We start from the raw sequence: 26561 nt of genomic DNA on the forward strand, positions 1-26561 counted from the left end.
TATTTTGAGTGTCTTGTGGTTTCCATATAATGTTGTAGCGCTTACAATAAGTTAGCAAAATGAGTTAAAACAGAGTTCCTTCCTACTGGTTTTACACCTTTTGTGTTAAATATTGGACGTAGTTGATTGTAATCAGCAAAATTTAGTCAGCACACTTACATTTGAAGCACCTTATTTGAGAAAATATTTGGTATTGGAGTGTAGACCCATTAACTGATCTTTTCCTTTTTAGTAGAATCATCTTTGCTCCAGTTTAACAGTTAGTAGTGAATGAAGGATTATTTCTTGGTTACTGTCCGATGCAATACACTTGGAAGCCAAATTTCCCTGCAATTCTTTGCCTCTGATTGTATTCCCTCTAGCTTACATGTTTCTATGGAAACAAAGAAATTGCTGGTTGCTTTTTAACTGGAGTTTTGGTCTGGCTCCATTCCTGCCCAAGACTTTCATCCTGGTTGTTTTCAGTTTGGGCTTCAAATGTTTTTGCTTTATGACAATTATGATTCATGCTTCCTCAAATATGTGATAATTCTGCTTCAACTATTAGAATGTAAATAATTCATAAACTTGAATTTTACTAGCTCTGCTTCTTTGAATAATGTGGGGATATTCATTATTACCATCATTCTACCAAATAAAGAAAAGGCAACTTTTTACAAACTTGCATTCCTCAAATGATAGCTTACTTTTTCAGTGTCAAAAAAGATGCTTATGATGGAGAGGCTACTATTATATCCCTTTTCATTATTTTCTTTATACTTCTGATCCTTTTTCATTTAAGAACTCAAATTTTGTCATGCAAGGTTGATCGATGCTCTAGAGATGATGAAGCAGGGAGTGAGGCGCCTCCTCGTGCGCAAGAGTGTTGCATGGAAAGGTATCAGCAAGCGCTTTTCCGTTCTGTATAATGGCAAATGGCTCAAGAACATTGAAACCTCCTCCCCAGGTGGCGCTAGTAGTAGTGGCCCACCATCCCATCTTCTCTCCCTGATGACAAGTTCTGCCTCCTCTCCCGAGAAGATGTGGTTCGCTTTCTAATTGGCTGCCTGGGTGCTCTTGCCCCTCTCCCACTATCTTCTATCTCCTCTCTTGGAGCCATTACTCCACACTATGCTCATATTGAAGCCTCCTCCCCTGCCCTTGAAGCAATTCGTAAGATCCTCAGGACCCTTGTGCCATTGCAGTTGTGGAGACAAACTCTGACGGCACCACAAGATTGTTGGAGATATCTCTGCGTACAAACTATGGAAATGTGATTACTTAGCAGCAGCATGGGCTATGGCAAACTTGTCAGCAGGACAATTTGTTATCGGGGAGATGATAATGCAACAACTCCGATCTCTCTTCCCGATTTTATTATCAATTCGCGGTGGAAGATGGTGGGACCTCTTCAAGGCCGAGGAAGTTCAGCAGCAGAAGTATTGGATTCTTCAGCAACCAAGCAAGCCAGAAGGCAGTAGGGAGGGTGAGAAGCATGTACAGGGGAAGGAGCGCGCCATTGACATGCAAGCACACGAGCTCGTTGGCAGCTGTGATGGCCCAGATGCTGTCCCACAGGGCTACCCATGTTTGGGTAACTGATGCTGAGTCAGAAGACATCTTGGTTGTGTGGTTTCATACTCTGACATTCTCCATGCGGTTACCAAGAACCCTACAAACGTAGTTCCTCCAGCGCCTTGATTTTGTCCATGCTATGCGTTCGTTGTTAATAATTCTTTGCACAAATTGTATCCCCCATGCATTGGCCTATAGGAAGTTTGCTCAAGGACTGTTTTGATTGGGTTGGAACCTATGTCTTAGTATATCTTGCAACAATTATTTTTGTTGTGACTTTTCTTTCAATAAAAAATTTTTTAGATGGTTATTAGTAACAATAACTATAATTACGGTCACTATGCTTATTGTTTGATAGATATCTTGTATCTAATTTTATCTATAGCTTTCTCCAGGAGGATACTTCCACAGATAGTTTTTCTGCATGTATATCACTTGTCAATCTGTAGAAATGTCACAGACAGTTTTAACAGATCTATCAAAACAGTTTTTTAATCACTGATAAAAATATTAGTTGATTAAGGCTGGGCAAAATTATACTGTAGAGAAATAATATATATAAGCTTCAGGCAGTGTTTAATATATAGTCTTAAAATGGATGGATAAGCATGAAACTAGAATTGCATATAAAGCTGGAAATGGGTTAGATACAAACTGGGCATCCACTTTTATATAATAAATATGAATATAGATATATATCTTAACTTGATGTTAAAATTTATTTGTATATTTGTCTTAAATGATTGGAAATGAATCATATATTATGGATGAAATACTATTTCATTTCATAATTTTGAAGCTTCTTTTATTAACAAATTTGGTTCGGTCTAGCCTAATTTTTTACTCATAAGAAAGGTTTTCACTGTAGATATTTTACATGCCTTCTTATTTATTTTTTAGAACAAACAAATGATCGTACAGAAAACAATAAACATATAATTGGATCTAGTTAATCATCTGACTTTTCTAGTGGATCTTAATAATTATCCTATATATTGTATACTCTAGATGGCAAATTTATTATTAGGGATTGCATCCACCAAATCAATATGTAGTCGTATAGAAAGAAGATTAAATCAGGAATATATTTAAGTTGTTACTTATTTCTTTTAGAGTCTATAACAACCATATGTAACTAAACAAAATTGCACATAAAACTGGATATTTGAATTCGTGTTAGACATTGGTATACCATATTAATATTTCGTGCGCACGATGATATTCTTCTTAATAAATAAGATTTATTCAACAATGAAGTAGAAAGATGGCAAGGAGAAGCAAAAATCAAGAATTCTAATAAAATAATAGAACTAGAAATTTTGTTTAATTGAAAATGTTCTTTATAATGGTTAGACCGTTCCATGTTTAATTATAAGATTCCTTAAACCTTTCAAAAATATATCTACATTCATCTCTTATAAATAAGGAAAAAAGGGACATTACCTATACTATAACATCTTTGGTTTATCTTGATATTGCGTGATTGGATAAGATCTCCAGAATTATATTCCAATCTATGGCAGCCTTTTATAAATGGATTTTGGTTCAAACCTTTTTGTTTGTTTGATCAGCCATTTAACATATATTGGCTCAAGCACATATTAGCCAAGTCTTGGTCGAGTCCATGACATTTGCACTAATATCAGCCTTTCTTCATGGATATAAAAATAGATATGGATACCAATCAATTGCTCTAATTGTACTTATACTAGAATAAATTGTGATTTGAAAAAAATCTAAATAGATAATAACTTATCCATTTTCATCCCTATTCGCATGGCATGACATATAAGCGTCTTACCAATTTGTGCATAACATGCAATAGCATCTTACAGAAGTAGGAAAGGAAAATGAGAAAATAAACTAATTGTGCTCGGAAAATTTGTCTGAAAATTGTTTTCTAGCTTAAAATCGCCCATTTAATTCTTATATTATATCACAATTCTTCACATAAACCCTCTATCAATTTGTTACATCGCATTGTAGTCAACCACTCTCTCATGTGAGTCATGTTCATGTAAGTCTCCATCCATAGGTCACTTTAGCTAGAGATTCCAAGTAAATGCTAAGAACTCGCGTTTATTTGCACATCCATCAAAAAAGAGAAAAAGGGGACGAACGTAAATAATCTCTCTCTCTCTCTCTCTCTCTCTCTCTCTCTCTCTCTCTCTCTCTCTCTTATGTAGATCATAACAATTTATGCTTTGGTCACCCACATTATGTCACATTCATGACTATCAACATTTTCTCCTACTGTAATCAATGTCATTGTACTAGATCGGTTGATGGCTTCCTCATATTTATTGATACACCTTATTCCTTTATATATATCCATAATGATCCATAGAAGGTGCAGAACGGAACATGTGAAAATTATGTGCATGCAAGCTGATGTTGCTTATTCCTCTCCCATCAAATCTAGTACGAACTAGGAATTTGTGTGGTGTATCAACGACCACCTATTTGGTTTGCATACAATACAAAATGCTCATAATAAGAAGGAAGCTGAATCTCTCACATGGTACGTTTCAATAAGATTACATTCGATGAAGTCAGCACTACCTTTCCTTAATTCTCCCCCTCTTGAGAACACGTTACTCCTTAAATGATATATAGCTATAGATTACACAAAGTCGATGGACAAAATCTCACCACGTAACCAACGTTGTAGGAATTTTCTATCACTAGGTCGAGTTGTGCTAGAGGAAGGTCGGTATTAGCGACGAGTGTTCGCATCTCACCTCCGCCATATAAATTTCGACGTGCCGTTTCTATCTTCTTTAGAGAGAAAAAATAGAAATGACGTGACTCAAACTCACCATTAGAGGACAAAATTGAATTGTAACAAAATAAAAACATGAAAACATATTAAGCCTGAACTCCACTGGCAATTTGACATACAATATATAGATTCATGAAAAGATTTATTGTTTGCATTGTATGCACCATGTGGCTATTCATGCAGCCAAAAATGACTGATGAATTTTAGAAATTTTATTCATCAGCATGCATTTAAAATGTCCGATAGTATAGAAATCAGTCATTATAATTGGTTGCATATATGGCCATGCTTGTAAACATAACGTAAAACAATAATTTCTTGGTGCATGGACCCACCACCACGAAGACATATTGAGTTATAGGCAACAAGATGGGTGATGGAGAATGAGGAAGGGGTGGCAAGCCAGCATGGAGCCATCTGAATACTACAATGGAGAAAGCCAAAAGCAAAGTTGACGCGGCTTTTATTGCACCGCCTGAGTTGAGCTCCAGTTACATCGCACCGTTGCGCCTCGACTAATTGCCATCACTTTCCCTTTAAATCACAAGATTAGGATTTTGTATAGAAATTATTAAAGGACAGAATCCAAGGCACCACCAAGCAAGGGGGAAGCAAAAAAAAATGCCAACAACAAAAGGCTGAACGCGGACGGAGTATTTGCCTGAGAATGTAGTCGAATATCCTCGTATTCCCACTCTAATGCGCTTCTTTTTAATATAGCAATATCAAAACAAGAAAATTAGATGTGTATTTTACATTTAACTCCTTCAAATCTGAACTTATAAATAAAATTCATTTGATGATTTGACATCAAGGATGGTTGAATTCTTCTATCAAAGTTAGGTTAATATTTTCTTGTCTTTTCTTTTTTTTTTTTTATAAGACTAGATGTTAGGCTAGGAGCTAGAAGCACAAGGATCACTATTTCTCATCTAAATTCTCAAGAGATTCTTTTAGCCCAAAAACAAAGCAGAAGTAAGGTGGGGTACAAGAAACTCTCATATTCTTCTCCCCATTCTTTAATTGGTTGCTACAACCACCAACTGCAAAAAGGTTAAGAAATTGCAATGATATTGCACATGGCTACTGACTTATGGAGAACCCTTCAAATAGCCATAATTTCAATGGTTGGTGATATGACTATGGTCATTAATAGCTATTTGGTACAAGTTATTGAGGCACAAAAATTTGAAGAATTTAGAAGAAACATAAAAATATTATGTTACTGTAATATCACTATATAAGTATCAACTTTGTCAACTTTCTCAGCCTCTCAAATCACCATGTTTACTTGCTCATAAAGTTACAATTGAAAGAAAGCAATGGATGAATGTAGCATTACACATATTTTAGACAAGTTTCTTAGCATAGTTCTAAAAATAAAACTAAAACCTATATATATATATATATATATATATATATATATATATATATATATATATATCAATTTTTATATACACATGCATACATAAATACATACACAAACTCCTGAAATATAATTTATTTTGCTTAGTTAAAAATTCATTGATTATCTTGTCTAATTTACACTATAGTCATGGGATAACTGGCCATAATGCATTGTTGGTCGTGCGACTTGAGAATTATATATAATACTAAAAAATATGATTAAAAAATAAAGTGTATATATATATATATATATATATATATATATATATATATATATTATATATATATATATATATATATATATATATATATATGCACACGCACACTTAATATTTGATCGGAACCCTCAAAAATTATTATTTTAATATTTATATGCTAATACAGAGTATCAGGAGTTTAAAAATAATGAGGGCAAAAGCGTAATTTTAAGAACAAAAGAGCCGGCGTCTCCGGTGGGGGCCATGGGGCTCCTATTAAATACCGGACGCCTCTCAGCTGCCCTTTTCCCTCTCTCTCTCTGAAGCGCAGGGACCTGAGAAAAAGGGACCTTTCTCTCTTTTCCCTTGTCTCACTCCCTCTCCCTCTCTCTCTCTCTCTCTCTCTCTCTCCGAAGAGAGAAGAAAAGAAGGAAGAAAGGGAAGAGAAAAGAAGAAAGGACCATGGCGTCGAGGGTGGCCTTCCGACCGGAGGCGTTCCTATGCTTCTCTCCTCCCAAGATCAAGAGGAGCGCTAGATCTCCCAGGATTTCCATGGCCTCCACCGTCGGCCCATCCACCAAGTGAGTTCGTTTATTCCTTATACTCCCTTCTTGCATTGGATTAGGACTTCTGTTGCTCTTGTGCGCGTGAATCAAGCTGCGGGTTCTATTTCCTGACCGATGGTGTTGCTTTATTGCGGGGAATTTGTGCAGTTCTGGGTGATCTTGATGTCCTGAGCTATCAGCTTGTGTGAATCTGTAGATTTTTTTATTTCTTTCTTTTTTTTGCTCCGTATTTTGTATGTTTTTTGATTGGGATTGGTTGAAAAGCTTGGCTTTTTCTCTGATTTTTGACGAAATTGCGTTTTTACGAGGGCGCCGACTGGCTGAGTTGATAAAATCTTGGCAAAAGACACCCGAGTTTGATCCCGTCTTCCGGATGATTTGCCGCCGGGCTCCCACTGTCTTAGTTCTCAGGAAAAAAGATTGCTTTTTTTGTAGAGGAAGCGTCCTCGTTTTGTTTTATGGGGAGCATGTGCTTTTTTTTTGGTTTAATTCTTGTTCTTTCTTATTTTTTAATTTAATCCAGAGTCGGTGTTTGAGGGATCCATGGTGTCTTGTATTCGTGAGTGTATGGTTTTGTTTTTGCCACCATCGGAATTGGTCCAGAATATAAGTAATTTAATGGGATTGATTTATACTCAAGCTCCATTTCGCTTTCATTTTTTTTTTTTTTTTGTATTGTTTGATGGGTTTTATTATATTTTAATCAGCTTACTCTGGTAATATAAAAAGAAGTGGTGTTGGCGTTTATGATTTTGTTATTCTGCTCTTGAGGCTATTCGACACATAGGTCAAATTGGTCTGATCTTATCGTCGTGTGAAAATGCTTGCATGCCTTCTTAACATGTCTGCTCAACATGTATTGTTGGATATTCTATTCCATAAGTCCTTTTAACCAAATAAAGAAAGGCAATGGCATTTAAGATGTCCCATAGAAGATGTCTGGTCCCATAGAAAATGCTTGTGCTTGTCTCTTTCTTATATCTGTCCCTACAATATTATTCTTTTGTATTATCTCTCTGTGAATTTGAGAATACATGGACCAAGTACAACTCTAGAGACCAGGTTTTGGGAAAACTGCAAGAAAGTTGAATGTTTCATTCTATAAATCACGAGTCTTAACATATATGGAAATGAGTGACTATCAGATAAATGAGATTCAATACATCTGTTGGTGCATCTAAATGCATGCATGTCATGTATTAATATGGTGGGATCAGATCTTCCAGTAAATTTATAAGTTATAATTCAGAATAAAAATGTTACAAAAATGCACAGACTGAAATAAAAATACAGAATCTAAAAATTAAGGAATTAAACCCTTTGTAAACAAACAAAGTAGGATCTAGATGCATCTCAGCACTAATTTGCAGCATTTAAAAGTCCAGTTTCTTTGGGATTGAGATGTCCAGAAGCTCCTATCATTCTTCTTTTTCTTTTACCATCTTTGACCATGCATTAAGTAGCCTTCTGACCATCTTACATCGTATTAACTAGTGAAGTTGTTTTGCTTGACAGTTTCGTGGAAAAGTTGGTTACCATTTTTCTATGTATAAGAAAACTTTAACCAATAGAATGTACAAAAAATGAACTAATGAAATAAACCTTATTGGTCTTTATAATTTTAAGAATTTGTAGTATAGATTGTGTTCAAATCTGTTAATTGTTCATTGGCCTGACCAATTTATTTGATCCATGGAAACAAAGAACAAACCTAGTAGAAAATGTTTGCTTTTTTTTAATGAGAAATGTGTCCACAATGGTTTGTTGTACCAGTGCGTACTCCTCCATACTGGGCTTACAGTACCACTACTCAACCGAGTTTTGGTACCGAGGGGGTATCAACACTGTAGCACCATGGTATGGTATGGGGTCTAGTATACAGATAGCGAACCTTGGTGTCCATTCTTAATGATTAGATTTGTCAAGCGGCCAAATGGATTGGTCTAGAAGAAGTGATCAGACCAAACCAATGTGATGCATCAAATCATGTTTCTGAACAATATTTTCCTGCAGGTTCTTTTGCACGAGTTTTGTGTGGTGGATGCATCCTTAGCAGCCTACTAATCAGTTGCTTTAACCTCTAGTTGATAAAGTAGTAAGTAAGTTGCTTTGATTTTATTTTTCCTAGGAAAAATAGGTCTCAGCTGTTGCCATGTGTTGGAGCCTAGAATTCTGCAACTCATGCTGTGATACCTGACTTTACAACTCTGAAATGGTAACTTGGAAAGCCAGTTGTTCCTTGCTATAAATTCAAGATAGTGGTTTTCATTTGTATTTGTCAAAATTCCAGGAATGAAATAGTGGCAATATTGTGCATATATTAGTTGGGAATTCTGCATTTGACATTAATACTGCACTTTCTGCCCTATTTTAAAACTAAAAAGGATCTTAGGTGCAGTTTAAATCAGGTGATGGATCGAGAATAAACATGGAAGTTAGAGAATTCTTTGAAAGTTGAGTGTAGAATATGAAGAGGATGAACTTCACATCTTGGCCTTTAACCTAAAATAATCTAAGATATTCCACTTATTTGAAGATTGTCATGGAAGAGTCATAATGCTAGTTAATACCTTTCCCCCCATTATGATGTTCTCAACTTACTGAAGTTTCATCAAAGAGATATAAATATATCAAATATCATTAATTTTTAGGAATAGGTGGTAATTTGTAGAGGCTCTTGAAGTACACATAAATGTGGATGTTATAGTGTTAAACTAAGTTCCATTAGTTGTTATCCTAAGTGTACGCTTTCTATTATATGCTCTCATGCTATAGTATACCCGCCTTACTAGTTACCTTCTGCTTAGTTGCTTCAAGCCTTCAACTAAGTTGACTTCCTTTAAGCAATCCTTGCTAACATTAGCATGGGAAATTTTATTTATTGGTTCAGGTATTTCACTTAGCTAGAGAAAGTAGCTTTGAAGAAAGTAGTCCTTCCACCATGGCTCGCAATCTTGGTATCGTGTATTGTACCGGTCTAGTACCTGTATGTTATGATATTGATAGATCTTTGAAATGTGATTTGTAGGTTGTTTATTGTTATTTGGTCATGGGACCATATGATTGCTTGATGGTTGCAATTGTAATAAATAAAAATAGACAGTACATAGTTTTAGCTTGAAAATGCATATGTCAAATGGATTTGAATTATACATACTGATATCTAGTCTCTCGTAGAGTGTCTAAAAATATACATGCTGGTATCTAATCCCTTGTAGAGTGTCTATGCTGCTTATAGACACCCGGTTCTCATTCATAGTCAAGGCCTTGGACTTGACTCCAACATAGATAGTGGTCTCACCCTTGCATACAATAATCTGGGTCTCTTGGATAGCTACCCTGAAAATATGCCAATTTTCTTTTATTTTGCTTGTGTTATTTGTTTATGTTTGATGTGTTTGTAGATTTAATTGACGATTATTGTTAATATGTGAACTTAGTAGGATACTAAACATGCTGTAGATTATTGACAATATTTATATATTTATATTTAGAATTTTTTTAATTTTTTTTGAGAATTTTTAGTATTTTTTTAAAAAATAAAATGATTATGAAAGCTCGAACTCTGATACCTCGGTAAGAACCAGGCTTAGCCCTAGAAGGTAGGCCTGAAGGTCGAGCCGGTTCGAGCTGGGGCCTAAGAAAATTGTGTTGCCTGGCCCAAGCTCGGTTCGAATCGGCCCATGAATAGGTTTACTCATAACTTTATGATGTCATACAATTTGATCAAAACATGCTCACTATATCATAGTCGGAGAACAACTAGTTCTTCACCCATGTGTTCTAGAAAAATCTTCTTGAACATAATGTGTCTATACTTCCATGTGCTCTTACCATCACCTCTCTATTTTACTTTTAGAATTTTGTTTCTAGAAAATAGTATATTGGCATATTTTTTTATTTGTTCAGATTTGATTCATTTGGTAGCAGAGAATTGAACAGTTTCCATGAATTTATGATTGCAGTTTATAGAACGGATGTAATTAATGCATGTTTTCTTCTGTCTGAAGCCTTGATTTTCAAGGAGGAATGTCTAATAGGGATGAAAAGAGACTGGATAATATCTGTCTGGATCGATTTCTGTATCCATTTCCTTGTTCAAATCCATCCAGATATGATACAAACTTCAGCAACCAACTAATATCCATATTTATATCCAATCCATTAAAGGAAAATAGATATGAAAGTGGATAGACAGCTACTTGGTCCGTATCTGAATATCCGGTTCTGTTTGCAATCCTGTTTAGTCCTATATAGCTCTCATAAACTTTGAAGGAAGATAAGTGACGATATTAACGTGTCCTTAACTTAATTCACCTTCTATAAATATCTTTGATTTAGTTGTTCATAAAATTCAACTATACAATTTATATTTGCATTTATATTGTACATCTATTCGATTCGTATCCATATCTTATTCATCAACTGAAAATGGATACATATATCAATATACTGACATCCAATCCATTTTCATCCCTAATGTCTATGATAATAAATGTTATTTTTTAATGTATTTTATGATGGGAAAAGATTTCTTAGTGGAAACAAGTCTTATTGTATTTCATGACTCTGAGCTGTTGGATTTCAGCATATTCAACATGGTAAACTCTTTCTATGGTCTAGATTTACATTTTAACATTTTGCTAGAGTATATTCCTTTGTTATTGCCTGACTGAGAAATGGATTGTCCTCATTATGCAGTTTGATGTCATTTTAGAGAAATACTTTCTATTAGAAAACCTAGCTAGATGTGGAGATAGCTATTTTACTAACTTTCTTGTGCAAGGTCATCAGCTCCAATATTCTTTTCTTCTCAGCATACCTGATCGCTATTTATTTCTTGTTTTCTAAACTTCCGTGGTTGCAGAGTGTTATGTTGAGCTGTCCGTGTATGCTTGTCATGTCATTGCATTGAGTAACTTAATTGAATATATTTTTTCCCCAACTGACTTTGCTGCATAAATGTGTACATCATGGATAACAGCCAAAATTTCATGTTTTAAATTTTTATGATCTCACAAGATGAAGTTATCTGGTCTGGTGAATATTATGTTTTGAAGAAGTATTCTTCTAAAAACTAAACTCTGTGCTTTATATTTATCATATCAGGGTTGAAATTCCAAAAAAGCCCTTCATGCCTCCACGTGAGGTACATGTTCAAGTCACACATTCAATGCCACCTCAGAAGATGGAGATTTTTAAGTCATTAGAGGACTGGGCAGAAAATAATATCTTGGTGCATCTGAAGCCGGTTGAGAAGTGTTGGCAGCCCCAGGATTTTCTCCCTGATCCATCATCAGAAGGATTTTATGAAGAGGTTAAGGAACTGAGAGAACGCTCTAAGGAGATCCCTGATGATCATTTAATTTGCTTGGTTGGGGATATGATCACTGAAGAAGCTCTTCCTACATATCAAACAATGCTCAACACCCTTGATGGAGTTCGAGATGAGACAGGGGCAAGCCTTACTTCTTGGGCTATCTGGACGAGGGCTTGGACTGCTGAAGAGAACAGACATGGGGACCTTCTCAACAAGTATCTATACCTTTCTGGTAGAGTGGACATGAAACAAATTGAGAAAACAATCCAGTATCTGATAGGTTCTGGAATGGTAAGTTTATCATGACATGTTAGTTTTTACTCAATTTCTTTAATTGATATTTTTCTTGTTTGTGATCATAGCATTATCAAATTCTGATAGAGTAAGGGTGCATTTTGCTTGCCTGAACAAGCTTCAAAGTTCACCAGTCATGGAGAAACTTCACTGAGATACAGTTATCATCTCAAAATATGGGCTTTTTTTTCCTTTTGCTTTTTCTTTTTCTTTTTAGTACTTCGAGCAAGCGCAATTTACTTCAAAAATAGTCTACTTGATATTATGCCTGAAATCTTTTGTGTTATTTTAGGTCTCTTTTCAGTCTATTATTGGTTTAGTGTTTTATTTATCTGGATCAAACATGTTAGGATAGACTATTTTGTATCTGTTAACTATAGTTCTAAGCAGTGATTGCTTCCATAATTTGGTCAGCAAATGCTTGAGATTGCTTGAATTCATTGTATTGCATACTTCATCGAATACGTCGCATCAATTAACAAGTCACTTTCTTGTTTCGCGTCTGTAGGATCCTAGGACAGAGAACAGCCCCTACCTTGGTTTTATATACACCTCATTCCAGGAGAGGGCAACTTTCATTTCCCATGGGAATACTGCCAGGCTTGCCAAGGAACATGGGGACATGAAGTTGGCTCAGATATGTGGTATAATTGCTTCAGATGAGAAACGCCATGAGACAGCGTATACTAAGATAGTGGAGAAACTGTTGGAAATCGACCCAGATGGTACCGTGCTTGCCTTTGCTGACATGATGAAGAAGAAGATCTCAATGCCTGCCCATCTGATGTACGATGGTCTGGATGACAACCTCTTCGAGCACTTCTCGGCAGTGGCCCAGCGTTTGGGCGTCTACACGGCCAAGGACTATGCTGACATACTTGATTTCCTTATTAATAGGTGGAAAGTGGGGGAGTTAACTGGCCTCTCTGGGGAAGGTAAGAGAGCCCAGGACTTCGTCTGCACTCTTGCTCCCAGGATCAGGAGACTTGAAGAAAGAGCTCAGGAGAGGGCGAAGCAAGCACCATGCGTACCTTTCAGTTGGATCTATGGCCGGGAAGTGCAACTCTGAGCATGACCGATATCTGTTTTGATTTAAATACCAGAATGTTTTGATTTAAATACCGGTTCTTCTGGGTTGGCCAAAATTTTGCGTCTGCATGTTTGTCTGCTATTTATAGGGTTTGGAAAACAATTAGCTTAAAATCCATATTTTCTTTGTCAATGGGTTGAGTCAGGATGGGGGAAGCTGTAGATACTCTTTTAAGCTATATCACAGATATCATCTTATGAGCAGGCCAAAGATGCTGTCGAAGTGGTGTCCGGTTGGAAACCTTCATGTTTCAATGTCTTCTTTGATGTATAAGTACCCCCATGTAGTAAAATGGGCTGATGAATGTATTGGAACCTAGTTCTTGCTCTCTTTTATAAATGTTTGTATGCTTGCCCTGGAATGTCTAAATTTCAGTCTCTCAAGCTTAAGATATACAAGGGAAGTAATATTTTTCTTTTAGTTTGCTTTGTATATTGCAAGTAGGAATTTATAGGAAAAAAGTTCTCCAGCTGTGTTTTTCTTCTTTTTTCTGCTCTCCCTTCCTTTTTTTTTTCCCCCTTCTAGTATACTTATTGGAAAGATGGTTGAAAGTCAACAATCAAATATTTCTTTTTTGAATCATGTAATAAATACCTTAAAACACTTCTGCTTGTCAAATACCTGCTCATCTGCCTGCCATGGAATAGCCTTTTTTGATAATCTCAAGCATTGGGTGACCAAATTATGGAAGCAATCACTGCTTAGAACTATTTGTTAACAGATACAATATAGTCTCTCCTAAAATGTTTGATCCAGACAAAGAAGGCCTTATTCAATTTAGGCTATTTCATGGCCTTTTCAGGCATTTGGCAGGATTGCTTCCCAGTTGGTGGTATAACATTCCACTTATCCCATATCCCAACCCCATCATATAAATGTCTGCAACTATGCATCACATATGCAAAAATAAATTCTTTTAATGCTACTAATAGAACTACACCTGCAAATGTAGGAGTTGAACAAAAGTAATATCAATTAATTATTTCAAAATTCTTTTTCTTTTTCTTTTTGGAGAACTACCTTGGTAAATTAAGAATTCTTCAAGTAAAGGAGTGTCAGCTTTTATGGGTAAGGATTGATCTGGAGTTACATTAATTAGCAACATCAGACTCTGTGAGACCCCCAACTCCTTGTTCGCCACTAGGAGGGGATGCAAGGCTTGGTTTCTAACATGAGGAGCTTTGATCCAATTGCCGAATCACCATTGATAATAATATTTGTTGGCATCTTGATAACAACTGTTCGTCTTTCCTAAGCTGCCCTCACCTCCACCATTGGCTTGGTATAAGGAGATAAAAGCCAATATCCAGGAACAAGAATTCTTCCTTCAGAATCTTGAACATTAAAACCTATACTGACACCAATTTTGGTGACATCGTCGAAGTTGAGTTTAATCACATCTAAGAGTGCTATCAAGTTGAGTCAGGTTCAAGCTTTATTAATCTAGTGTCGTACCCATTGAGGTTCTAGGTCTAACTTTTGTTCCGTGGCTAGTCCATTAAAGGATCGGGTTTGGTCTTAAGTTTGGGTAATAAAAATGTGTGTCAGGTCAACTGGTTGAAGACGAGGTTTGAGTACCATTCCGGCGTCAAATATTATATCTTGAAGAGTTAATCAAGAAGACTTAATCAAGCTAAACACTTATGCTCTGAGAGGTTTATCAGTGAAACATCCAATAAATGCTACAAAAAATAAATCATGAACAATGAGCACCATATGTTTTTTGGGTTGAAAAAGAGTATAAAAATAATAGATGGTTAACTATATAAAATAATAAACTAAAAATTGAAAATTAAAAACTTCACTTAGAAACCTAATCAAATATGTTGTAACATGTCATTGCTTTTTATTTTTCAATTAAAGAATATATGATAAACTAATATCATATATATGTACGCATGTATGTATTTATGTGTATATATGTGCGCGCGCGCATGTAATAACCTGGGCAATGTATGTGTTGGTCAAGTACTAGGTTTGTATTTTGAAGTGATGTTTTGAACATGTTGGAATTAGATGTGGTGATTTGAGATGATCATGCTAGGTTCTAAGGATAAATGTAGGAGACGAAAGTTACAAGAGATAATGATAGGTAAGTATAGGAATCATAAAATAGAAGATCGATTTGTTTAGACACATATTCTAATTTAGAGGAAATAGAAAATTCTCACTTGCGAGAAGAAGAGTTGTGAATGTGGCGATGTTAGTCTATGATTGCTTAATCAATCAGAGATTAAGAGGATGAGAGTCTTGGCTTTTATGAGAACATAAATATTATATATTATATTTAGTATCGATCATATAGGAAAGAATTATCCTCTTTATTAAGATTTTTTATTGTATCATTCCTTTCATTGTTTTAGCAATATCCATGATTTCAACCTTGGCAAACCCTTGTGAGAGAGCTGCTAATTGACTAAGTTAATATTTATACTCTCCTTCTATTAAATAGTTAAAAATTATTAGCAATCCATTTAATTAAGAAAAGAGCCTTCCAAAAAACAAAAAAAAAAACCTAACATTAGCCGGGGCTAGATTGATTTCTCTTCAAAAGAGAAGAAAAATGATAAAAAACATCTATCATGGGGGGAAGGATCATTAATTCTTTAATTTTCTTCGTCCATCCGTTAAGATAAATAGCCATAATATTTTACCAAAAAAAATAAACAAGAAATCATGAGAGATGCTAAAAAACAAATAGAAGGAAAATATCTATAAATGTGTGTATAGACTATCATGGCTAATTAAGAAATAATAGATGAAGGATAGTAACTGAAAATTTAAGCATCAAATTAGATACACCGGCCATAATAAAATTCTCCAACAACCATCTAAGATGGTGTTTTTAGAGCCTCCATGGATTTAAAAAAAACAAAGAGAGGGCTTTTGGGTAAAGTTTCAGTTGAATAACTCATAATATTTTACGAGGTTGGCCGGGCTCGTTATCAAAAATATTGGTAGTTTTATATATTTTAAAATTAAAATTAAAATAATTAAATATTTTGCTATGATCTAAATACAAAAAATTATTAAATTATGTTTATATATTTGAAAATATGTTAAGAGTACCTACATTATAACAAAAATTATGAACTTACAGAATTGTATGCCTAACATCTACTTAGAAAGAGAGCTAATTATTATTATTTTTTTTTTTTGGACTTGTTGTGAAGTTGAAGACCACCAACATCTATTTTTTTTTTATTTTAAGTACATTTTTCAGTGAAGTAGGTCATGATGCATGAGAAAAGACAGACATCCAATCTATATGGGCTGCATAAGATTTGGAACTGCTACTTAAAAATTTGAAACTTTATTTTTTTTTTTTGGCTGAAAAACTTTATTTGTTCATCTACACCTCTCCTCCCGTTTCATGACGGTGCTGGGGTTTACGGGCACCAGTATTTAACATTTTCACACCCTATCTAAAGCCCTCTGCCCCCCTCTCCCTCTCCGCTTCCTGAACAACAGGGGAAAAAGCTTCCAAGATGGTAGCGTTTATGAATCCAAAACCCTAATCTTCCTTCACCTCCTCTTCCATGGAATCCACCATTCTCTCCTCCCTCCTCCCCTCCACCCTCTCCTCCTCCCCCTCTCGCCGCACCCTCTCCTTCCCCCTCCTCCGTTGCCAACCCCGCCGCCACCGCTGCCGGGCCGCCGCCTCTTCCGGACCTTCCAATTCCCCTCTTCTGCCAATAAATCTCTCCATTTCCGCTTCCCCCACCCTCCCCAATCCCCAGTCCTCCGAAAAATACCCAAATTTCCCCCGAAATGGGACGAATTTTCTCGATCTTGCGCGAAAACCGCTCGCCTTGGTCTTGTTCTGCGCGGCAGTTGGTTTCCTCCCGATGCCCGCTGCTCGATTCTATGCCATTGCCGCCTCTGTTAGTGTGGCGTCGAGAGAGGAAGTTAAAACCCAAAAAGATGAGAGCTTTAAGGATCACGACTTCTCAGATTACACTCAGAGGTTGCTCGCGGTTGTCTCGATCCTTCTGCGAAGGATCGAGGAGGTGAAGTCCTCGAAAGGAGATATGGATGGGGTTCGGGAAGCGTTGAAGGAGGTGAAGGAGAAGAGGAAGGAGATTCAGAAGGAGGTTCTGGAGAAACTGAATTCTGAGCTGAGGGAGTTCAGGAAGGAGAAGGTGGAGCTGATTAAACGGTCTGGGGAAGTCTTGGACTCGGCTTTGGCAGCAAGGAAGGAGCGCGACAGGCTATTGAAGAGTGAGGGAGGGGGTGATGAGGTGAAGGAGAATGTGGAGAGGTTGGGGAATAGTATGAGTGTTGCGGAGGAGGAGTACAATGAGCTGTGGGAGAAGGTTGGGGAAATTGACGATAGGATCTTGAGGAGGGAGACGCTGACATTCAGTATAGCTATCAGGGAGCTTTCATTCATAGAGAGGGAGAGTGAACTCTTAGTGGAGAGATTTAGCCAGCAGCTGAGACGGGACAGTCTTGACAGGTGCCAATTCAAACATTTTACCTTATTTAAATAGCTCTTTGTGCATGTAGCTGTGTATGCTCTCACAAGACACTTGTAGGTGTTGTTCTGATGGTTTCCCATGCATTCCAAAGATGAAATGGACAAATTTGAGTAAAAGAACTATAAATTCAACCATTCATGCTGAATTTATGCTGACTTGCTAACAAGAGTGGAAGTAGTAGTTTGTGATGAAAATTGAAAGCAAATCTCGAATCCTTCTTTCATGATACAAAATTGAAGTTGTAATATCAATGGGAAGGAGGAGGAAAAAAAATAGTAGGAAATACATCGGAGTCTTATGGTCTGATACAGTTCTGTGCAGCCTCCATATATCTTACTTTATGACATAACTTGATTGGCTAAAACAAAAAGATCAAAGTGTCCTGCTCTCCTCCTACTTTGTCAATGCAAATTTTCTAGACTGTTCATTCTGTAATGCTTCTAACGATGTTTTATTGCATCTTCCCTTCTTCTTTCTTGACTCATGGAAAACACTTCTTGTCCATCTTTGTACAGGCAACTTCTACAATTCCCTTCTTACTCTATTATGCTCCTCTCTTTATCCTCTATCTTAAATGTCTGTACAGTTTAAAGTAGTTCTCCACTGTATTGTACTCATTTGGTGCAACTCTACACTTATAGTTGTGCTACGATTGTTTAAAAATGTTTAAAAACTAAATTTCAATTTCAGTTGGAGGCCAAAATGAAACCAATTGGTAATTTTGCTGGTCAGTCTTCAAATGTAATGGGATTTTCTGTAATAATCTGAAAACATTTTTTTAAAAAATAAGACATACAAGTTAAGAAAAAGCAATGCCTTTTGAATAATGTAATATATATGTATATAGATATAAACCGTGTATATATGTCAATGTTTTAAATCTCGTGGGGCAGGGTTGTCCCGGTTTTTTCATGGAACGGGACGTGCCACTGTGCCACCTCGTCCCGACACTTTTGGACAGAGATGCCCCAAGATGTGCTGATCAAGATGCTGGAACAATAGATGGACAGTTTTGTCCTGACACTTGGGATGGTACACCATCCTGGTGTCCCACAGGACATCCCACCAGGACTTGAGTCCTGGATATATTCATGATGATTTAAGAGATATGGGTATTGGATGTCATTAAGTAGTATCAAACTATCAACTAAAGTACGATATAAATTCATAACCTGTCCAGTATCACATTATCTATAGAAATTTCTATACACTTATATTTTTGAATGACCACTGCTGAAATACGGCTTGTGAGCATAAAGGTCATCATCATTATTGTTATTTCTGCAATAATGCCGAGCATGATAGAATTGTTGTCTACGACATTTAGAAAGACACCATCATACAAATGCGATAGGTTGACTTGTTATAGCCCATTCTGCACTTTAGTTGTCCATGTTAGAAGAGAGAAAGGATGATGATTGATGGTTGAGGCCTGAGGGTATATATATAAGGTGGTTGTGGCCATGCTGTCACTTCTATGTTGTAGTCAGGCTTAACTATGATTCAAGAGTAATGCAAGAAAAACAATCACCTTGTGGCCTTCTTCATCCTTGCTTTCTTGTCCTTCAGGTTCATGCTCCATGTTGGACCCTTTGGGATGAACTACCACTTCACAATGCTGAACACCATCTCCAAGCTCAGTGTGGCTCTAGTCCTATCTGCATGGGCGAAGAGTAGTAGTATCAGCGGTCAATTACTGACTTTGCACTCTCCACTCTTATTTACTAACTAAATGTTGGCATCTTGCTGGTTAAAGCAATGCACAGAAGGTTGTTGTAGGATCTCTTGGTGCCATTGCCAGTTATATGAACTATCATTTGTCCTGCATTCATTCTATTCTTGCTTTGTTGAGTAAGGTGGCAAGCAAGGTGTTGGCGACGACTATGGCTGGTAGTGATGTTGGTTGAGTCATCATCGTTAAATGATGTGGAAAGGAACATTGGTGAGCTGGCCTTATTGTTGGTTGCTAGTAAAGTTATGGCTCAAGCTTGTGCTCGACCAAAGTATGGGTAGTCCATATCGAAGTATAAATAGTTTAATGCCAAAGTACAAATACTCTTATACAATGAAGTATGGTATAGCTATGATATTATCATGTATAACATAGCTATGATGTTGCAATACATGAGACCAAAGTTTCATGGAAACCAATTTGCTATAGAAGTTCATGTGATATTAAAGATGTTCACGTATGAGTTTAACTTTGCATGCGAGCTTGAGCCACACAACCTTCATCGTTGACTAGTGTGATAGCTTGCTTGCCATCCCCACATCTTTCTCCAATGGTGGCTTCACTAACAAAGCAAGAGCACCAATATTGTCACTGCCACTAGTGGTCACTATTATTATCTATAGTTGCTTTCTTCCTTCGCCACTTGAATATGAAAAGTAGCAACATGAGTTGCATGATCGATTGCATGGCTGACATCCGCACAACGAATCCCATGGCATCCCTTGTACATAAGATTCGCCATCTTGGTACTGGGCTCCATACCGGTGCCACACTAGCACAGTGTCGATATGGTACGGTACGAATGTTTTTTAGTATACTGAGTGTTGGTACGTCACTCGTACCGGATATAAATACCGAATCGGTATGGTACGCTTCGTACTGTCTGATTCGAGCCAGCACAACATACCTTGCTTGTACATCATGTTGCCCAGTGGGAAGCTAACAATTTAAGAATTGGTGCATGTGGATTGAGAAGCCAGTGTATCTCTCCATATTATTACACCTTGTATAGCAAGGACTAGCACTATGATGGGCGTAGCAATATCCTTGGTCACTATGAGGTAGCAGTTCACAAACTTGAAGGTGAAGATGAGAGGTCTAAAAAGGCCATGAAGCAGTTGATCACCTTACATCACATTGTTCTAGTTTGAACATATGCTACCACCTCCTTGGGTTGTAGCTGAGATTCACTGTAATGTTGAGTAGCATTATGGCTTTGGCTGCTTTATACATTTCCCTTAGTCTTGACATCCTACTGCTCTACTATAATGGTTTGCATGTAACTATTTGGTCTTTTAGGTGGAGTAGAGTGGTCTAGAGTTATACTGGGCCATTGGGTTATTGGGTTATATAGTGGAGAGACCAGGAAGGGGGCTTGTCCGCTAAAAGAGGGTAAAAAAGAAAAGCTTCTTTGTCTCTACTTATCTTATCTCAAGCAAAAGAGAACATTTTTATCCCAAGTCAAAGAGATGAAGAGAGGGTTACATGTTACAGCCAAACCCTTCTTCTCCGTTCCTGTTAATTGCTACAGCCACCAATTAATGAAAGGGGGATGCTATGTGTTAAGACCTGTGATGTTATATATTAGTATTAACTGGTAGAAAGGGTCATTTCTTCAGTTGGTTGTCGATAGAAGTAGACTGCCCAATGGTTGATGCCTTGGCAGTATGACACCATAGATCATTCATAACTGTTTGGTGCAAATGATGATAAGGAGATTTGGGTGGGCCAGAGGAAAATGAAGAAAATATTAAAGTACGTAGATAACTGTTAGTATAAAACTACACCAAGCCCTGTTTATATATTCTAAAAAAGCATGCGGATATTTTTATGTGAGCATCAAGTTTGCCATCTGCTATAGCACTATGAAGCATAATGTTTACTTTTATATGAAGTCACAAGCATAGAAAATGATGCATGTGTATGTCCTGATACATTGACAGATATAGAGGTATATAAACTTGTATTGGTTAAATATATTGTTACAAATATCTTAGAAGAATATGTTATTGGAGTTATGTGTTGTATAAGTTTTATTTGCAAAATGCTTATATTTGATAACCATTTTTTTAGGCTTTGTTTCAAAGGAAGATACTATAAGTTATTTTAGCGTTCCCTTAACTGCTATATTTCCATTGTTTTTTTTCTTAAGAAAATACTATTATGCTAAAAAAAACACTATTACACCCCACTTTCTCATTAAGTGCTAAAATATTTATTGTTGCAGTAAGTTGAAGAGCTTCCCCACTAGGCTTTCCAGACGTGATATCCAGAAAGATCTAGAAACCGCCCGTAATGAATATTGGGAGCAGATGTTACTGCCAAAAGTTTTGGAAGCCGAAAATTCTGAAATTTATCCAGATACTAGTACTCAAAGTTTTGCTGTTAATATAAGGCGAGTTCTTAAAGAGTCCAAGCAGATGCAAAGGAATCTTGAGACTCAGTTAAGACAAAAGCTAAAAAAATTTGGGGATGAAAAGCATTTTCTTGTGAGAACATCAGAAGAAGAGGTGCTGAAGGGTTTTCCTGATATGGAGTTGAAGTGGATGTTTGGCCCAAAAGAAGTTGTACCTCCTAAAGCTGTCAGCCTTCACTTGTTTCATGGATGGAAGAAGTGGCGTGAGGAAGCAAAAGTCAACTTGAAAAGAGAGATACTGGAGAATATCGACTATGGTAGGCAGTACATGGCTCAAAGACAGGTAACCATTTTGTCGAATTGAGCATATATTGAGATAACTAAAAATTGACAGTCCTCATGCCAACTGTTTTTCTTGCGAAACCGAAATAAACAATTGTATGGATGGATATAGGGCCAATTGCTGAATGTCAAGTTGTTTTTTTCCTGTTCTTCATTAATTTCATGGTAGTTAGCAACATAACATCTTGCAAACATAATATCGAGTCTGGATATGCAATCATCAAATGGTGACTGCTGACAAAGTAATTATAATGGTTAAATGGAGACTGCGGGTAGGCTTATGCATACCTATTATTTATTTTACAAACTTATTCCACTTACTTTATTTATCCGTCTATGTTTGTTATTTCATTCACCCATAGTTTTGTTGCTAGGTAATCTTATACCAGACCTTCTGGTTTTTGCAGGGGTTTCATGCTGTAGTTCCTTTAGATGTTAGGTCATGTCATGCTGCAGGTCTTTTGCTGCCACTAATTGTATTTTATGTGATTTGTTTAATATTTTTGTTGCAGGAGCGTATCCTTCTGGATCGGGAGAGAGTGATGACTAAAACGTGGTACAATGATGAAAGAAATATATGGGAAATGGATCCAGTAGCTGTACCTTATGCCATCTCCAAGAAATTAGTTGGAGGTGCTCGTATTAGGCATGACTGGGCTGCTATGTATCTTACACTTAAAGGTGATGATAAGGAATATTATGTTGATATCAAGGTTAGTCAAATTGTTTATCATGCAAAGTTTTTTTTTTTTTTTTTGCTCCTCTATTCTCTAATTACTTGTTTAAGTGAAAATGCCCTATGAAACTAGGACGCATTTTTTATCACGTCATTTATGTTTCTTGCTTTATCATTATTATTTTTTAAAATCTATCTGAATCTCTAAATTGAATGCAGGAATTTGACCTGCTTTTTGAAGACTTTGGGGGATTTGATGGTCTTTATGTTAAAATGCTAGCATCTGGCATTCCAACTGCTGTTCATTTGATGTGGATTCCTTTATCTGAATTAGATATCCGTCAACAGCTTCTCTTGATAACAAGGATAATATCACAGTGTTTAGTGGGATTATGGAAGTCAGGTGTTGTATCCTATGTTAAAGATTGGGTTCTCTCCAAGACGAAAAATATCACCGATGATGTAATGGTCACGATAGGTTTTCCAATTGTGGAGCTTATTATTCCAAAGCCGGTAGTAGCAGGAACAACTTTGCCATTTTTTCTTCTATATTAGGCCTCATTTTTGATTGATAAATAGGGTCAATAAACAGGGCACTTTGTCTGGTGCCTCATGATAATAGAACTGTAAATTATATTGTAACATTATCTTTTGTATCAGGTAAGAATGAGCTTAGGAATGGCATGGCCTGAAGAAGTGTATCAAGCTGTTGGCACAACATGGTACTTGAAATGGCAGTCTGAGGCAGAAATGAATTACAAGGCCAGGAAGACAGACAACATTCAGTGGTACCTTTGGTTTTTAATAAGGAGCACCATATTTGGGTTCGTTTTGTTTAATGTGCTAAGGTTTTTTAAGCGAAAGATTCCAAGGCTTTTAGGTTATGGACCTTTTCGTAGAGATCCAAACCTGCGGAAGTTACGGAGAGTGGTATGCCTTTGTGATTACCAATCTCACCTTTTCAATTTCAGGTTAATCAAATCACTAATTGCCAAAATAAAGTATTTGTTAGATCTTGGATACTTCCTATATAACGATTTTGCTGGCTTGAGTGAATTGTATGCTAAAGTCATTAGTATTCTATTCTTTATACCATTTATCTCTCTGAATTCTTTGCTAGAAATATTCGTATTTTATTTTATGTATAAAGATTGACATGTGAATTCTTTAATGCGTGATGATATATAAGACCTTAAATCACAGTAACATGTAGAATGAAGGGTAAAACAACTGAAGATAAAGAAAGCTGCAATATTGTCTTAAAAGGAAAATAGCATGGAATAGTTGAGATCTTCAGATTGAAGCCATTTGCATACCTCTGACTTATCGCATTCATCACCATCATCATCATCTTTTTCATTGCCAATTTGTTTTTTTCCCAAAATAATATTGGTGAATGTGAACATACTTATTTTGGCTTTTGTATTCCCAGAAAGCTTATTTCAAATACAAGTTATATAGAAGGCTTCGAAGGAAAAAGGAGGGGGTTGATCCAATAAGGTCTGCATTTGATCAGATGAAGGTGTGGATTAATCAAGCAAAATGTCATATGTTTTGACTTTGCTTGATCTGCACTAGAATAATCTTCATTTTTGGTATCGTGTATTTGTGATTGTTCTATTTGCAGAGGGTAAAGAATCCACCAATACGATTGGATGATTTTGCTAGTATTGACTCTATGAGAGAGGAAATCGATGACATTGTGACATGTTTACAAAATCCTACTGCTTTTCAAGAAAAGGGAGCTCGTGCACCCAGGGTATGATCATGTCATTGAGTTTTTTTAGTCAATTAACTATTTTGTATTTTTAGATTTTACTACAAATTGTCAATTATGCAATGCTCATGTTAGGTGGTTGTATTTTTAAAAAGTTTTTGATAAAATTTGAGTGCACTTCATTCACATATTCTAGATGCAAACTAACATTGTAGGGACCATGAAATTGATCATTAGCAGGCCACTTCTTAAGACATGCAGCAAACAATAGATCATGACAACACTCATATGGTTAATTTGCTTGTTGTTAAATGTATGTCCCAAGTGCACTTCTTTTTTTTGATGAAATGTCCTAAGTACACTTCATGTGCTATTCCTTTCTCTTAGTGAATATTTCTACTAATAGACTACATTTCAGACATTTTCTTCTATTTTCCATATGGTCAAATATACATGCTGGATATCTATAAGCTTACCTCCATAATGAATATACTAGAATATGCATTTTTTTTTTGTAGACACTGAAACAATCATTTGGCACCATATAAAAACTTCGGACGGCAATTTAAGATAAAAAATGCATTATTAAGAATTTCTCTGCAAAAATACATTGTTGAAAACATTGGGCCTGATGAAAAACATCTGTATTAAAACTGATGGATAATAGGTTGTGCAATATTAGTATGTATGTTCATGGTACACAATCTATTTCCTATGATTCATCATGGATGCTCTTATACTTCAAACCATGTCTTGCTAGACATTGCTTGTTTTTTGTAGACACACACACAAATACACACACACACACACACACACGCACCCTGCTTGTTTTATGGGCACACATATGCATACATATATGTTCTATGAAATGCTTTTGTTCTGCATGCAATATATTCTTGTAGACGTCTCTTACAATTCTAAAATGTATGGGCCTAATAATTGCTATTGTTGATTCACTGAAGATGGATAATAATTGAAATTGCAGGGAGTTCTTATTGTTGGTGAGAGAGGAACAGGGAAGACGTCCCTTGCATTGGCGATAGCTGCAGAAGCCAAAGTTCCTCTTGTTGAGGTCAAAGCTCGTCAGCTTGAAGCAGGACTATGGGTTGGTCAAAGTGCATCAAATGTTAGAGAGTTGTTCCAGACAGCAAGGGATCTGGTTGTACTTTCAGTTCTCGGTTGACTATTATTAGTCAGCCCTTTTCTTTTATTTTACATCTTATAAAGGACAGTATTTAAAAAAATCAAATAAAAGATGAAAATGACGATATTTATACCTGATGAGAACTCACTCATAAATGCTGCTTAGAGAATCTAGTATAATCTTGTTAATGGCAATTTCAATATCATGCATATCATAGCTAAAGTATAATCTAGTATTCATTTTCTGGTATCGTGATAATATACTTTTCAAGACAATGAACCTCAAAAGGCTTTTAGTGGATCACTTGATGTAATAATGTCATGGAATTAGTCTTAAATATTACATTATACTCTTCTAAGATAACTTTATTTATTTTGCCTCTCTTGAATATTTGTAGTATCATATTTTTTTTTGTACTTAATACTGTAGTTTCCTTTTAACATGAGATTCTTCACAAAATTTTACTTTTTCTCATATTTCTAAAATCCTTATCCATGATCACTTTTAAACTCCATACATTTCTTGCTAATTTTTGGAATTGTTGTAAACTTGATTGTATAGGCACCAGTAATTATTTTCGTCGAGGATTTTGATCTCTTTGCTGGTGTTCGTGGCCAATTTATTCACACTAAAAAGCAAGACCACGAGGCATTCATTAATCAACTTCTTGTGGAACTTGATGGGTAACGATCACCTTATTTTTGGTCTTAGTATTTATTGCATTGCTGATTTTTGTAATTCTATATTAGTGGTTTTTGATTAACTGTTTATTTACATTGAATATTCCATTCAAGTTTAACGAAGTTTGAAGTGATGATATATTTTACTCGTCTAGTGTTAATTCTTGCTGATCACCATACTTGGTGATATATAATCTACTTATTCTGGCTTGCTTGACCAGCC

General features: G+C 36.1%; 2 protein-coding genes and 1 pseudogene across 4 annotated transcripts in view; all 3 read left to right on the forward strand.

Annotated features, from left to right (window-relative positions):
• The first annotated feature begins 780 nt into the window (after window positions 1-780).
• LOC120111868 lies at window positions 781-1874 on the forward strand (annotated as a pseudogene).
• Window positions 1875-6402: 4528 nt separating this feature from the next.
• On the forward strand, window positions 6403-13630 carry LOC103716146 (stearoyl-[acyl-carrier-protein] 9-desaturase, chloroplastic). The gene is made up of 3 exons (XM_008804032.4): window positions 6403-6521; window positions 11616-12117; window positions 12629-13630. Exons 1-3 carry the CDS (start codon window positions 6403-6405, stop codon window positions 13187-13189), a joined length of 1182 nt encoding a protein of 393 aa, XP_008802254.1. The 3' UTR covers window positions 13190-13630.
• A 2983-nt stretch (window positions 13631-16613) lies between these two features.
• Window positions 16614-26561, forward strand: part of LOC103716144 (probable inactive ATP-dependent zinc metalloprotease FTSHI 5, chloroplastic) — a 33907-nt gene continuing 23959 nt past the window's right edge. For 2 of the 3 annotated variants that reach the window (XM_008804026.4, XM_008804027.4), the window contains exons 1-9: window positions 16614-17669; window positions 21651-22122; window positions 22634-22834; window positions 23017-23310; window positions 23458-23727; window positions 24230-24319; window positions 24425-24556; window positions 25500-25673; window positions 26220-26341. In XM_008804026.4, the coding sequence (XP_008802248.1) occupies window positions 16750-17669; window positions 21651-22122; window positions 22634-22834; window positions 23017-23310; window positions 23458-23727; window positions 24230-24319; window positions 24425-24556; window positions 25500-25673; window positions 26220-26341 (2675 nt within the window). In that variant the 5' untranslated portion in view covers window positions 16614-16749. Of the gene's footprint in view, window positions 17670-19312; window positions 19380-21650; window positions 22123-22633; window positions 22835-23016; window positions 23311-23457; window positions 23728-24229; window positions 24320-24424; window positions 24557-25499; window positions 25674-26219; window positions 26342-26561 lie in introns of those variants that run through there. The other variant, XM_039129939.1, reaches the window with a different exon arrangement.

The sequence above is a fragment of the Phoenix dactylifera genome, chromosome 9 (genome assembly GCF_009389715.1).
Source record: "Phoenix dactylifera cultivar Barhee BC4 chromosome 9, palm_55x_up_171113_PBpolish2nd_filt_p, whole genome shotgun sequence".
NCBI lineage: Eukaryota > Viridiplantae > Streptophyta > Magnoliopsida > Arecales > Arecaceae > Phoenix > Phoenix dactylifera.

Bases quoted from the DNA above. Each gene is read 5' to 3' on its own strand.
- LOC103716146 (XM_008804032.4), top strand. From the start codon at position 6,403: ATGGCGTCGAGGGTGGCCTTCCGACCGGAGGCGTTCCTATGCTTCTCT. The intron at 6,522-11,615 runs GTGAGTTCGTTT...TTATCATATCAG, and splicing joins ACCGTCGGCCCATCCACCAA to GGTTGAAATTCCAAAAAAGC. The intron at 12,118-12,628 runs GTAAGTTTATCA...TCGCGTCTGTAG, and splicing joins ATCTGATAGGTTCTGGAATG to GATCCTAGGACAGAGAACAG.